The 13,259-nt window shown below is 23.7% G+C and overlaps 7 protein-coding genes across 7 annotated transcripts; 5 read left to right on the top strand and 2 right to left on the bottom strand.

Annotated features, from left to right (window-relative positions):
* Positions 1-233: 233 nt before the first annotated feature.
* On the bottom strand, positions 234-1,340 carry PCHAS_1222200 (50S ribosomal protein L1, mitochondrial, putative; the record flags this gene model as incomplete). The annotated part of the gene is made up of 1 exon (XM_740207.1): positions 234-1,340. One exon carries the CDS (start codon positions 1,338-1,340, stop codon positions 234-236), a length of 1,107 nt encoding a protein of 368 aa, XP_745300.1.
* Positions 1,341-2,225: 885 nt separating this feature from the next.
* Positions 2,226-3,194, top strand: PCHAS_1222100 (protein transport protein USE1, putative; the record flags this gene model as incomplete). Its single annotated transcript, XM_740208.1, has 1 exon — positions 2,226-3,194. One exon carries the CDS (start codon positions 2,226-2,228, stop codon positions 3,192-3,194), a length of 969 nt encoding a protein of 322 aa, XP_745301.1.
* A 705-nt stretch (positions 3,195-3,899) lies between these two features.
* Positions 3,900-4,592, top strand: PCHAS_1222000 (conserved Plasmodium protein, unknown function; the record flags this gene model as incomplete). The annotated part of the gene is made up of 1 exon (XM_740209.1): positions 3,900-4,592. The coding sequence occupies one exon, from the start codon at positions 3,900-3,902 to the stop codon at positions 4,590-4,592; it is 693 nt and encodes a 230-aa protein (XP_745302.1).
* Positions 4,593-6,321: 1,729 nt separating this feature from the next.
* On the top strand, positions 6,322-7,123 carry PCHAS_1221900 (60S ribosomal protein L34, putative; the record flags this gene model as incomplete). Its single annotated transcript, XM_735137.2, has 2 exons — positions 6,322-6,480; positions 6,788-7,123. The coding sequence occupies 2 exons, from the start codon at positions 6,322-6,324 to the stop codon at positions 7,121-7,123; spliced, it is 495 nt and encodes a 164-aa protein (XP_740230.2).
* Positions 7,124-8,337: 1,214 nt separating this feature from the next.
* Positions 8,338-9,596, top strand: PCHAS_1221800 (conserved protein, unknown function; the record flags this gene model as incomplete). The annotated part of the gene is made up of 5 exons (XM_736226.1): positions 8,338-8,595; positions 8,726-8,954; positions 9,052-9,186; positions 9,297-9,383; positions 9,520-9,596. 5 exons carry the CDS (start codon positions 8,338-8,340, stop codon positions 9,594-9,596), a joined length of 786 nt encoding a protein of 261 aa, XP_741319.1.
* Positions 9,597-9,913: 317 nt separating this feature from the next.
* On the bottom strand, positions 9,914-11,104 carry PCHAS_1221700 (DNA repair protein RAD14, putative; the record flags this gene model as incomplete). The annotated part of the gene is made up of 1 exon (XM_736227.2): positions 9,914-11,104. The coding sequence occupies one exon, from the start codon at positions 11,102-11,104 to the stop codon at positions 9,914-9,916; it is 1,191 nt and encodes a 396-aa protein (XP_741320.2).
* A 724-nt stretch (positions 11,105-11,828) lies between these two features.
* On the top strand, positions 11,829-12,767 carry PCHAS_1221600 (conserved protein, unknown function; the record flags this gene model as incomplete). Its single annotated transcript, XM_740319.1, has 4 exons — positions 11,829-11,914; positions 12,044-12,214; positions 12,315-12,483; positions 12,588-12,767. The coding sequence occupies 4 exons, from the start codon at positions 11,829-11,831 to the stop codon at positions 12,765-12,767; spliced, it is 606 nt and encodes a 201-aa protein (XP_745412.1).
* Positions 12,768-13,259: the final 492 nt, after the last annotated feature.

The raw sequence follows: 13,259 nt of genomic DNA, 5'->3' as shown, positions 1-13,259 counted from the left end.
TTCGTGTCTTGTCAATTTTTCAAACACAACAAATGCTATAACACCCCCATTTGTTTTATAACTTATTAATTAAAATAATTTTTTAATCAAACTCGTGTGTGAGTTTCCAGCTAGCCAAACGGTGATAAAGTACAGCTAGCTATTTACAAAAAAAAAAATAATAAAAAAAAACAAATTAACATTGAAAAAAAAGGCAAACAAAGTGGAAGCATGCATAGGAACTTTCAGACCTACTAATTGACGTAGCCGTCTGAATGAGTGTAAAGCAGATTGGGTTTCAAAAAAAATTTTGGAAGACCAGGAAGAGTTAAGTATCCGCCAAGTATAAACGAGTCGGAACTATCTTCGGAATTATTGGTAAGGATATTACTTGTTTGTGTATAATATTTATTAGGTTTATTTATTTTTTTTGTAATAGGTGGCCAAACAAATGTCGATTTATTTTCTTTATCAGTGTGTGAAGAATGTATATTATTTTTGACAATTTCTGAAACAAACGATTTAATATTATCAAGTATATGTAGGAATGGCATATCGGTTGAAGCTATTTTAACATTAATATGAGCTAGTGAATTTTTATCAATTTTATTGAAGTTGTAAATATTTTTATATAATTCAAATGTGTTAGTATCAATTTGTTCACTACGATATTCAATACTGTTTCCACTTTTTATTTTTATAATTGTTTCTTTTAAATTATCTACAAGAGTATTTGATTTAACATTAGGCATTAATTTTTTAGGCCCTAATATTTTAGCTATTGGTAATATTTTATTTATATTTTTAAAATTTGTTATACATATATCAAAATCTAGCCATCCATTTTTTATTTTATTAATATAATCTAAGCCCACATAATTGGCTCCATATTTTTTTAAGTTTTCATTATCTTCTTCAATTAATACTAAAATTTTTTTTTTTTTATCAACACTATGTGTTAAATTACACATTCCTCTTAGGGATTCCCTTTTTATATCTATTTTTATTATTAAATTAAAATCAATTGGTTTTTCTTTATTAACGTCTATTTGTCCAAGCTGTGTGTCAAAGCTAAGTAGTAGCTTTAAACCTTTCATTGGTGATATAGGTGGCATTAAATTTTGCCAAAATATTGAATAGTTTTCTTTTTGCTTATTTTTTCCCTCTTCTTCATTTTTATTTTCATTATTAACATTTTCTCCTGTATTTATATTTTTTTTTTTTTCTTTTTTTTCATCATAAAATGGTATATATTTCCTTCCCCTCTTTTCAACAAAAAATATGTCTTTTGCACATTTTCTAGTTACATTTATTTGGGTATAGCTAAATAAGTTTTTACAAAAAAATGCATTTCTCCTCATTTTACCAGCATTCTACTATACCAAACAATGTATGCTTTGTTATTTATAAAATGGGATAGGGCACGACGAATGCACACGCATGACCATCGAGCTATATCCTTTGGCTAGCTTTTTATGAGATTAAAAAAAAAAAAAAAATTAGCTAGCTATTATAGGAGGATAATACTAAACAACATGAACATGTGGGTGTGTGGAAAGGTAAGGGATATGCTGATCAAAGTGTGCAGGAGTATATCTAATTTACATAAATCGTAGAGTTGTTATAATAAAAGAATAAGAATAAAGGATTTATTTAAAATTTGTAAATAAAAAATATAATAAATTAATTGGAAAGTTAATAATATGAACATACCACTGTACACAAAAAAGGAAAAAATGAAATACTATGGTATTAAGTATGTATTAAATATTTATGTATAATTTAAAAAAAAAAACATGATAAAAAATATGGATAAAATAAAGAAAAAACAGATATATAAAAAAATGTTTCCACATTTGAAAAATGTATTTTTTTTAAATTTGCATTATATAAATACACTAATACATTTTAGGCTTGCCTAATTTTTTTTGTCGTTTCCGGATTGTCAAATTAAAATAGCGTTTTTCTCACAAAACAAAAAGAGAGGGAAAAAAATGGAATTATATTGCATATATATATGGATACTTAATTTTGTTTATTTTTTTTACATTAGTATGTTAAAATTAAAAAATAAAACATATTTAATTTGAAATATATTTTTTTGTGCGAACTTTTGTTATTACTTTTTTAAAAAAACAAAAAAAAGGAAAATTATATTTAACTGCTTGGGAATTCTCCCATCCTTTTGTCCAACCCTTAGTCCATCATGCTCGTTTTTATTTGTAAAAATTGGTAAGAAATAAAGGATGATTGAGTTTGATGAATTATTTGAATTACTAAAAGAAGTTGAAATAAGTTGTGATAATTTCAATGAGGAAAATAAAGAAAAAGAAAAAATAATTTTATTCCTAAACGATTTAAACTCATACATTAATGATATATCATATTCTTTGAAAGTCAAAACAAATAAAACATATAAAATATCAGAGATCGATATATTAAAAAAAATTATTTCAAAAAAAGAGAGACTTGAAAATGTGATAAAAAATAGTAATAAGGAAAAGAAACATATTTTATTTAAAAAAATTAATAATATTGATTGGGAAGATAAGCATGATGATACCTCTTTAAGTAGTCCCTCCCTTCTCAATGAGACTGCCACGTTAGAAAAAAACGTAAACACAAGTAAAGCAGATATAAACCAAGAGAAAGAAGAGAAAGAAGGGGACGAAATTTTACTTTCACCAAAGCGAGACACACAGAAAAAGGAAATTTCCGATGACAAACAAAGTAGCATATTACCCAATAGTGATGCAACAAATAATAGTAACAATGTAAATTTTAAAAAATTTGAAGAAGTGGAATTAATTAAAGATAATCTCATAAAAGAATGGGGAAGTCAAATTGATGAATATGATAATTTAAAATATGAATTTTCATATGAATATAAAAAAATGGAATTTCAAAAAAAGCTAGATAAAAGAAAAAATATAAATACAGTTGAAGATGATAATATTGATGATGAATTATGTTTGCTTGCTCAAGAAATGAAAGAAAATGTTTTAGCTTATAGACAAATTTTGACTGAGGATAATAAAACATTAGAGATATCTGCAAACAAACAAGTAAATAATATAGACTCAATTCTTGATGTAAATAAAAAAACAAAAAGAATGGGAAGCAATCAAAGTATTTCTTTTTTCTTATCTTTAATCATAATTGTTGTTTCAATGTTACTTTTTATGTTTACATTTTTTGTGATAATCCTTCTATAGCCCACAAATCAACAAAAATGGCTCGAACTTGCAGTTCAATTTTTTCACAATTTAATAATATATAGTAAGAATAAAATGAAAAAAGAAACAATGCTAATTATTATATTATCACTTTTTAGTAAATAATGTTTTATCTGCATATAAATTTAAATGGACTCCGAACGGATAGGAAGAATGCATGTAGAAAGGGGGAACAAAAAAAATGTTGCAAAAAATGTTACCTATTTTTATAAAAAAAAAAAAAAAAAAAAAAAAAAAAAATTTCCCAAAAATTATGAAATTATATTTTCAAAATTTTTCCCATCCAAATAAATGAAAAAAAATAGTATATGCAAATTGGGATAAAGCTAATAATGTTTTATATCTATATATGTATATAATATTTATTTATGTATTTTTTTCAAATTAATACTTTGCATATGCTACATTGATTTATTTTTTTTCATAAAATTTCGAGATATTTTTATTTTAAAAAAATAAAAGATAAGGGATAAGAAATATAGGAAATACCAAGAAAGGAATTGAATTTTTTTTGGGCAATTTTTAGTTACTATATATTGTGAAAATAGTATCAATATATGAAATTATACAAGAATGTATGCATATATAGTTTTTCAAAAAATAATATAATTATCAAAGTATATACATATTTGAGAAATACTATAATTTTTTTTTTACAATCCCTATAAATACAGAGCAGCCTAAATGGAAGAAACAAATTTAGCTAGTACCGAATTAAACACACAGGGAGAGACCAACAAACCTATAGATAGTATAAATAGCAATGACGACATTAGTCATGGTGTAGGGAGTGGTGACAAACATAGCGAACATGAAAAGTTAAATGAAAGTGACGATAATGTAGGAGACACAAAAGAGGGGAAAAAAGTTAAGAACAAAAAAATTGACAAAAAGAAAAAAAAACTGAAAAAAGAGAAAAAACTGAAAAAAGAAAAAAAATTGAAAAAAGAGAAAAAATTGAAAAAGGAAAAAAAACTAAAAAAAGCGAAAAAACTAAAGTTAAAGGAGAAAAAGAAAAAGAAAATATCTGAATATGATTCAGATGAAACTGATTCGGATGAAGAATTATATAATAATGATAATTTTTTTATGGATAGTAGATTACAAAAAAATAAGAAAGGAAAGGACAAGAAGAAACGAGGTGTTGAGATTGATGAAATAAATAAAAAAATCAAAAAAAAAAAATCAAAAAAACAGGATTACATAGTTAGAAATATGTTATTGGAAGAATATGATCAAGCCTATGAAAAACAATTACAATTATATGCAACATATGGTCTCAAAAAATACATTAATTTTTTAAAAAATTATCAAGACACCCTAAAGGAAGATATAAAAAATACTCCCAAAAAAAAGTCAAAACATTTGTATGTTTGAAAATGAGAAATATATTACATTTTCTCATCACACATTAATAAGTTAATTTTTTTTGTTCTAATTTGGTTAATACCAATTTATTATTATTTTTTTTTTTATTTAGTTACCCTATTGCATATTTTCTTTTTTTTTTTTTATAACTCAATTTGTTTTTAGTAAAACAATATGTAATTTCAAAAATAAAAAATATTTATAAACAATATTAATCTTAAAGTAAAGAAGGAATAAAATATGTGTTACGTATTTTTCTTCTTTACAACCATAAAAGTTTGTCTCGTTTGGATGCATGTGCATGTAGCCTATAATCACGGCAACATATGAATTTGACAAAATATGTTATTCAACTATAAGTAGCAAAGAAAATACTCTTTAAGATAAATGCGGATAGTAAATGTAACAATTTTGCAACGGTTTTTCTTTGCATTCTTTTAAATTTTTCATTGAAAAGGATGCCAATTTTGTTCGCTATATTTTTTTTTTCATACGACTAACCAAATAATTGCACACACAAATAAGCTATCTGTTTATTTTATAAAATTAACTATTTTTAAGAAATAATAATTTTTTGATATTTATAAGTATATTATATCAATTTTTATGACATATTTAAGTTTTTTATTTTTATAAAATTTAATAATATATTTTATATATATAACTGCCTAATATGTCATACCCAAAATATTTCAATATATTTTACTAGCATATTATGTATGTACAATTTTGTAGGTACAACCCCTTTAAGCTCGAATATATAGAGAGACATTTTTTTAAAAATAAAATATTAAAGAATAAAAAAGAGCTTATAAAAAAATAACAAAATTGTAATATTTAAAAAAATTGGTTTGTTTATTTTTATAAAATAAATAATGAATTACATAAATAGTAATTTTTTTTAAGTAGAATAAATGGCTGTTTATAGGTAGTACTATATTTTCCCATGGCATAAAAATTTTGCTATATAAAAAAAAACTCTATTTAAGGCTAGCTTGTTCATAATAAATATTATTATATAATTATTATAATAATATTATATACATACTTATTAGTTTATTTTTTATTATTTACCATTTTATGGAGCCTTTACAAAGGTGCTTATAAAATAAATATGCATATTATATACTGCATATGGGTAGGAATTATAATTATTTTTATTAAGAATATGCCAATACTTATGCCTCCTACTTTTTTACCATCCACCAAGTTGAAAAATAAAAACAAAGCGGGCAATATCCAGTGTAGCCATGCATACGCTTATGTCAATATATATGCAGTACATTTACATATATATCAATATTTATGTAGTACCTTTATCAAATTTATTATTTACTTTTATTGCTTTGAATTCCCTATAAGTAGTAGGTGGTTGGCAGTAATACCGAAAAGAGGTATGTAAAAATTAAATTAAAAAATGTAATATGTATATACTACATTTTTAAGTTGGTTCGCATATTTTTATGCATAAACATTTCCATTCATAAAAAAAAATATTATTATTGTTTAAATATGTATGAAAAAAATTAATACAATTTTTTAGTAAAATTATAAATTAAAAGAAAAGGTTAAAAAAAAATTATATGATAAATTATTAAGCATTTTGCATAAAATATTTTTATTTAAATAATAATATATTATTTGGGCTTTTTGAAAAAAATTTAATATAATAATATATATTAGGAAAATTTATACATTATATTTCTCTATATATTAAAATTTAATTTGTTAATAAAAAATGGCACAAAGAGTACACTATCGTAAACACAATCATTACAATACAAAGTCAAATAAAGTAAGGCCAATTAGAACTCCAGGTGGAAAATTAACTATCCATGTTATAAAAAAAAAAGCAGGCAAACCCAAATGTGCTGACTGTAAAAATCCTATGCAAGGGGTAAGAAAAAAATAAAAATACATTCTATATAAAATTGTATAAAATATGTTAAGAATAATGAAAATTATAAATTTAAAAAATTTTTATATTTGCTTATGGGAAAATACAAAAATGTTTCCATATTTTTATTTATGTATTACTACTATGCATTGGCCATATGGCCCTTGCAACAAATGCATGTTTTTTTTTTATTGGAACTAGTTATTCTACATATATGGATATTATTAAAAAATGAGATACCCATTTGGGGCTCTCTAACCTTTCGAATATGCTAATAATTTTTTGTTTCCAACTTTTGTGTTCATAGGTAAAGGCCTTAAGACCCGCAGATAACCAAAGAGCCAGAAAAAAAGATAGAAAAGTGTCGAGAGCTTATGGTGGATCAATATGTGCAAAATGTATTAAGGAAAGAATAATGAGAGCATTTTTATTTGAGGAACAAAAATGTGTTAGACAAGTTTTAAAAGAAAAGAAAAAACAAGAACAAAAAGTAAAAAAAGTTAAAAAGGAAAAAAAAGACAAAAAGGAAAAAGCAGATAAAAAAGATAAGAAAAAAGTTATTGCTAAGGATGCCAAAAAAAAAGTCCCATCCTCTACCAAAAATTTTAAAAAAGTTGGAGATAAAAAAAAAGGTGGAAAATAAATTGAATATAAATATTTTACATAAAAAAAAATAATGAATATAATTATTGACTTCAAAAATATATGCACATTCATATCACTTTTTCGGATAAAAATTTTTATGTTTAAATTTTAATCATTTTGATGGATATATATTTTATGCTCTTATTATATATGTATAATATAAATTTATTTTTTTTTTTTACTTAATTTTTTACCCTCATACATTATGCATTTGTATATGTGTACATTTGTGTTTGTATGATATTTTGGGCATTTATTTTTTAAAAAAGTAACAAAGTGAAACTATGCTAAATAACAACTACATTCCTATTTAAAAATATATTTATGAATAAAAATATGAACAAGTCATGCAAAAAAAATTAAGTTGCAAACAGGACACCATAAATATTATGACCCTGTCAGGCAAAACAATGCATAGCTAACTACGTTTTTTTTTTCTTTTCCCTTTTTTAAATTATTACTAAGCTCGTTTAATTTATATTGGTGTGAGGACAATATTGTTGCATAAATATGTATTGAAAATGCTCTAATCTGTTCGAGTATAATTTAAAAAAAAATAAAAATGCATAATCTAATTCCTATAAAACCATGATTGAATGTTTTTAAAAATTATTATATAAGGAATTTCAATATAGGAGGGGTGAAAAAATTGTGTAGTGATAAGCATAACTCTTAGTATTTTCGCACAAAAATAGCCAAATTAAAAATTGTTTTTTTGGGGAAATATATACATAGAGAGAGATTATATTTCTTATTATCTCCTACTTTTTAATGTTAAATATTATTTTAACAGATATTCCATTTTTTTATAAATTTTTTTTTAATAATTTTACGAGTTAACAAATTAAACGACATTGAATGGAAGCGTTTCCATTGATGCCAATAGGGTTGTGAAAAAATGAAAAAAAAATTATTTTAATTTTTTAATATATTTTTTATAGGCTTTATTTAATATTTTTAACTGCGCTTAATTGATATGCATATAATTGTTTAGGTTTTTTTTATTTTTCCAATAATTCTGGTACATAGCTATCTAAGCATATGACATACAATATACACTTGATCATTTCTTTATTTTGTTTTAAATAAGTATAATTTGGATGTGAAAGAAAAGATACACACATATTTAATGCATATATATGTATATAAGAACTAAAAATGGCATATTAAAAATAGATTAAACACCTTGATGATTTAAAAAACAAATTAGAAATGTTTTTAAAAAATGTTTTTTTTGTTTGTTACATTGTTATATTTACAAATTACTTTCTACTAACACAAATTGAAACCAAAAAAAAATATATATTAAAAAAATATAGCATATTAAATAATAATAAAATCATATCCCGTTCTTTAAGAAAAAACAAATTGTGCTTCATACAAAAAGAAAAGAATAATGTATTAATCAGAAGACATAAATATGGGGGGACCCATCACAAACGTGCATTCCTAGTCTTTGACATAATTAAGGTAATAAAAAAATTTGCAAATAGATGAACTAAACATATTACTACATAAAGAGTGTGACAAAAAATTATTTGAATGTGTAAATATTGGGGTGATTTATAATTTTCCATGTTATATTCATTTTTTTTTGTAGATATTTGGTCGGCTTTCCAACAAAGAGCTTTTAGGACATGTCATTTCACACAACAACGATTTTATAGAGAATAACAAAAAAAATTGCAAAAAGAATTGGGAAATTTTATTTCAAAATGATACGATAAATTATGATATATTAAAAACATTTTTAGAAAAAAGTAAATTTGAATGGCCACTAACTGTCAACTCGGGACAAATAAAAAAGGAAGGACCTATAGACATACCAGGTATTTTTCCAATTTTGTTTGCACACATATTTGTTCATTCAGTTTGTAATAATAAAACGATTAAAAAATGTAAATTTTTATTTCCTTCGAAATGCAGTTTCCCCAATTGTGTATATTGAGAATTGTAGAAAAATAAGTGATCAGTTTAAAAATAAAAACAAAAACACTAAAATAAATTTAAAAATTATAAATGACTATGTCAACGAGTTGCCCATATCGACAGACGCGATACGTACTCACCAAAATAAAAAAAAAAATAATAAAGTTAGCTAGCTGGCTAGCTATTTCAAATAAAACACCAAAACAACGTTGTCATAAAATAATATTTTAATTTTTTTGTAGAATGCGTATTTTCATCCTTTAGTGATTTAGAATATTTGACAAAAGAAAATTTTATCCAAAAAATTCATGAATGGGCCCCATCTGATGGTATGACAAAGAAAATAAAAATAATATTTAGTATGGCATACACAATGGTTGCTTAGTTTCATAAAGAAATAAATTCAAGTATATGCATATGTTTTTCTTTGATTTCTTTTTTCATTTTTATCGTATCCCTCTTTAGGAGTACTCGATTGGTATACATTTGTTTATAATCTGAAGGAAGAACCCACAGATAACATCAAGAAGTTTTTCGACTAAGAATGCCGAATGAATAATGTGTGGATGGGAATGGCGGAAGCAAATATGCTCATACTTTTTCCCGTCCTTTTTATTATATTATGGCAATAGACAAAAAAACGAAGAAGTAAATCGAAAAATGTTTTTATTTATTATTTATTTGTATATATAATTTATTTTAAACAAGTGATATAAAGAACATAATATATATGTCGAAAAAAATAAAATACGTTTAATGTGTATAAATTTTGAAAAAACAAAAAAAAAAAACAAAAAAGAACAGAGTATTGAGTTAAAATCGGATAGAGTATAAGGATATATAACAAAATTCCGGTTTCTCAAAAATCGATAAATTCAAGTTCATACTGGCATTTAATACATTTTTTAATATATATATTATCATCAGTATTTATACAAATTGGATTATCAAATTCATGGTTATTATCTTCACAGATAATTTTATTTTTTTCCATATTTTTAATATGATCATTACTATATATTGTTTTTGGCTTTTTATACTTATGAATATTTTTTTTTTTTTTTTTTTTTTCTTTGCCTGTTTTTAGGCAATTGTCTTTATTATTATTATTAACATTTTTTAAGTTTAAAATTTTTGAATTATATAAAGATTTTACTTTGTGTAATGATCCATATTTCCTAATAGCTATTTCTTTTATTTGAAATAAAAAATATAATTTCATATTTTTTGAATAACCTCGTGGATTTTTAGTTGACAAAAGTGCCAACTCCTTTTCATGTTTTATCAAATCATTGGTGCTTATAGAATATTTATTTATTAATTTGGTTAATGATATCATTCGAAAATTACTATCCGTAGATTTACAATCATAACATACATAAATTTTAATACTACTCAGGGTTTTATTAACTTTCTTTTTTTTGTTACATAAAAAACATATTTCTTTAAGAATTATTTCACTATTGTCATCACAAATAGGTCGACAATCTAAACAATCATTTCCTTTATTACAACTACAATTAATATTACCTCTTTCAATACTAAATATAAATTTCTCTTTATTTTTTTGAAAAATCATATTTGCTTTTTTTGTAAACTCATGATTTCTTTCTAAATATGAATAGTCGATAACATTTTTCTCCCCCCTAATGTTTGTAATTAAATTTGTTATATCATTATCATTTTTTTTTATATTTTCATAATAGCATTCAATTTCTGAATCGTTATCAATATAGAACCCTCCATCTGTTAATAGTTCACTATTTTTACTTTTTCGAATTTCTTTTATTTTATTTTCTTCATTTTGAACTTCACACAATTGTACATCATCATCAGGTGGTTCAACATTAGGTGGAAATATTTCATTATCATTTTTTACATCATCAAAAAAGGATTCTAAAAATCGTTTGTTTTGAAATTTTAGATAAAAATTAATGTGTGGTAATGAGTCATCAAAATAGTTTATATCATTTACTAAGTTGTTTTCATAAAATATATGATAGTAATTTTGTTCGTCTTCTTCATTTTGCGATTGTGAATTATCGCTCATATTTATAAATATTAAAAAGGTTTAGTTCATATATATATTGCAAACAAACCCGCATACGTACATATACATACATATGTAATCGAGTTAGCATATCTTAATATGACATTAAAAAGTTATGTTCTTTAAAATATGGCAAAAAGAGGCATCCATATATTCTATATCCATTCCCCACATCATAGAAAAGAAAAAAAAAAAAAAAAATTTTATTTCAGAAAAAGTATGGATAAAATTGTATTATATATTATAATAGTATAAAAGTTGAATATTTATCAAAAATAAATATGATTGTATGCATTATAATATTTCTATTTTATTACATCTTGACATGTAAAATATTTATAAGTACAGAAAGGTGGGCTCGTATGTGTTCCTATAATATTTTATGGATTGAATAATGAGAATATATATTTTCTGTGTATTATTTTAAAAATTGACATAATAATATGATATTATATTTTTATTTGATTTTAATTATAAATATAATAAATTTAAAATAATTTGCCCCAATTATTATCTTTGTTATATTTCATTTCTTTTTTGAAATTTTCATTTTGTTTATGTTCCTATATAATATTATATGAAACATCAGTTGTTTGTATTTAAATTTATTTTTTAAAACAAAAATGATTTTTAATTATAAAAAAATATAATATTCTATTTTTATAGCTCAAATGATATATATTTTTTGGGGATAATATTTTTTTTTTTTTATAATAAAGTCAAAATGTATCCTTTTATTATATTTTTGATTATAGTTGTAGTTGTAACTATATTAGATGTATGTCCCCAAATTCCCAAGTTCTATGCAAGGTTAATACAATATAAGAATAGAATAAATATACATCATATTGAAGTTTCTATATGCCTGCATGTAATTATATAATCAGAGAATGAACATCATCAAGTATTAACATTTTTTACATTTCTTTTGATTTACAGAAAGTTAACTCATATGATTTGTGGTATACTTATTTTAATATTCGATATAATTGTAAATGAACGATGGAATGAATCACAGAGTTTATCAAAAAATGGAACAGACTATAGTGTCTATTTTATATACTTCGTTGCAGTTGTTTCGATACTGAGATCTTTCTTTTACCCGTTTAGGTATGCCAGTTTTGTCCTTCACACTTTCCAAATTTGCTTAACCATTTTCGACATCCAAATTTGTTTTCACTCTTTCCAATCGTTTCTATTCACTTTGCAGATTTGGAGAGTACCGCGACAAGGGGATAATTATTTATAACACGATTGTGGCATTATTTTTCTTTTTCAAATTACCCTTGTACGTTTTGACACCCATATTTTTTGCTGATCCTATAGCAGCTATTGCGGGTCGCCATTTTCCAAAGAGCAAGATATACAAAAATAAGACGGTAAGAAAAGTCAACGAAAATCGTACCTGAATACATAAGCATGCTTAGTATTACTACAGCACGTACATATCTCTCTTAACTTTTTTCTTAACGTTTTTCTGCAGCTGCATGGGACGCTAGCATGTTTTATCGTTTCTCTAATATCCCTATTTTATGTGAAAAACTACATTCATGCTTTAATTTTAAGTGTAACACTAACTCTTTTGGAATTATATGGAGGATCCCTTGATAATTTTTTTATGTGTTTCCCTATAATGATTTATATGGCATTTTTTAACGTATAATCAATAATACTTCCTATTTAGCATTGTTTTATTTTTGCCTTTTTCACAACTTTTTTATTTTTGCTACTTATTTTTTCGCACCCCTTTAAATGGTGCCCCCCAATTTTCCACATCTTTAATTTGAATAACTATTTGGTAATCAATCAATAATTAAAAAATATGAAATTAACAAATTATGAAGTATATAGTACCTTCTAAACAACTACAGCAAGCTTAAAAAAACCATTTTTTATTTACAAAACTGGGATGTAAAAGACAATCTTAGCTGCCCCTAAACCAGTTTCGAAATTTTCATATGTTTAATTTTTCACAAGTTTTCCAATTTTCACAAAAGTTGTAATGCATGGAGTAACTACCAAATTTAAAAAAGGAATTAAAAAAGGAAGCAACATACATATGCATATATAAATAGGAAACACAAAATTCGACAAAATAAAATGATAAATAATGGTATGCACAACATATTCATAGGAAGCAGAACATTTATAATAT

This window comes from Plasmodium chabaudi (assembly GCF_900002335.3).
Source record: "Plasmodium chabaudi chabaudi strain AS genome assembly, chromosome: 12".
Classification (NCBI taxonomy): domain Eukaryota; phylum Apicomplexa; class Aconoidasida; order Haemosporida; family Plasmodiidae; genus Plasmodium; species Plasmodium chabaudi.
Note: the sequence above shows the minus strand (reverse complement) of the source record. Positions and strands in the feature narration are given on the sequence as shown.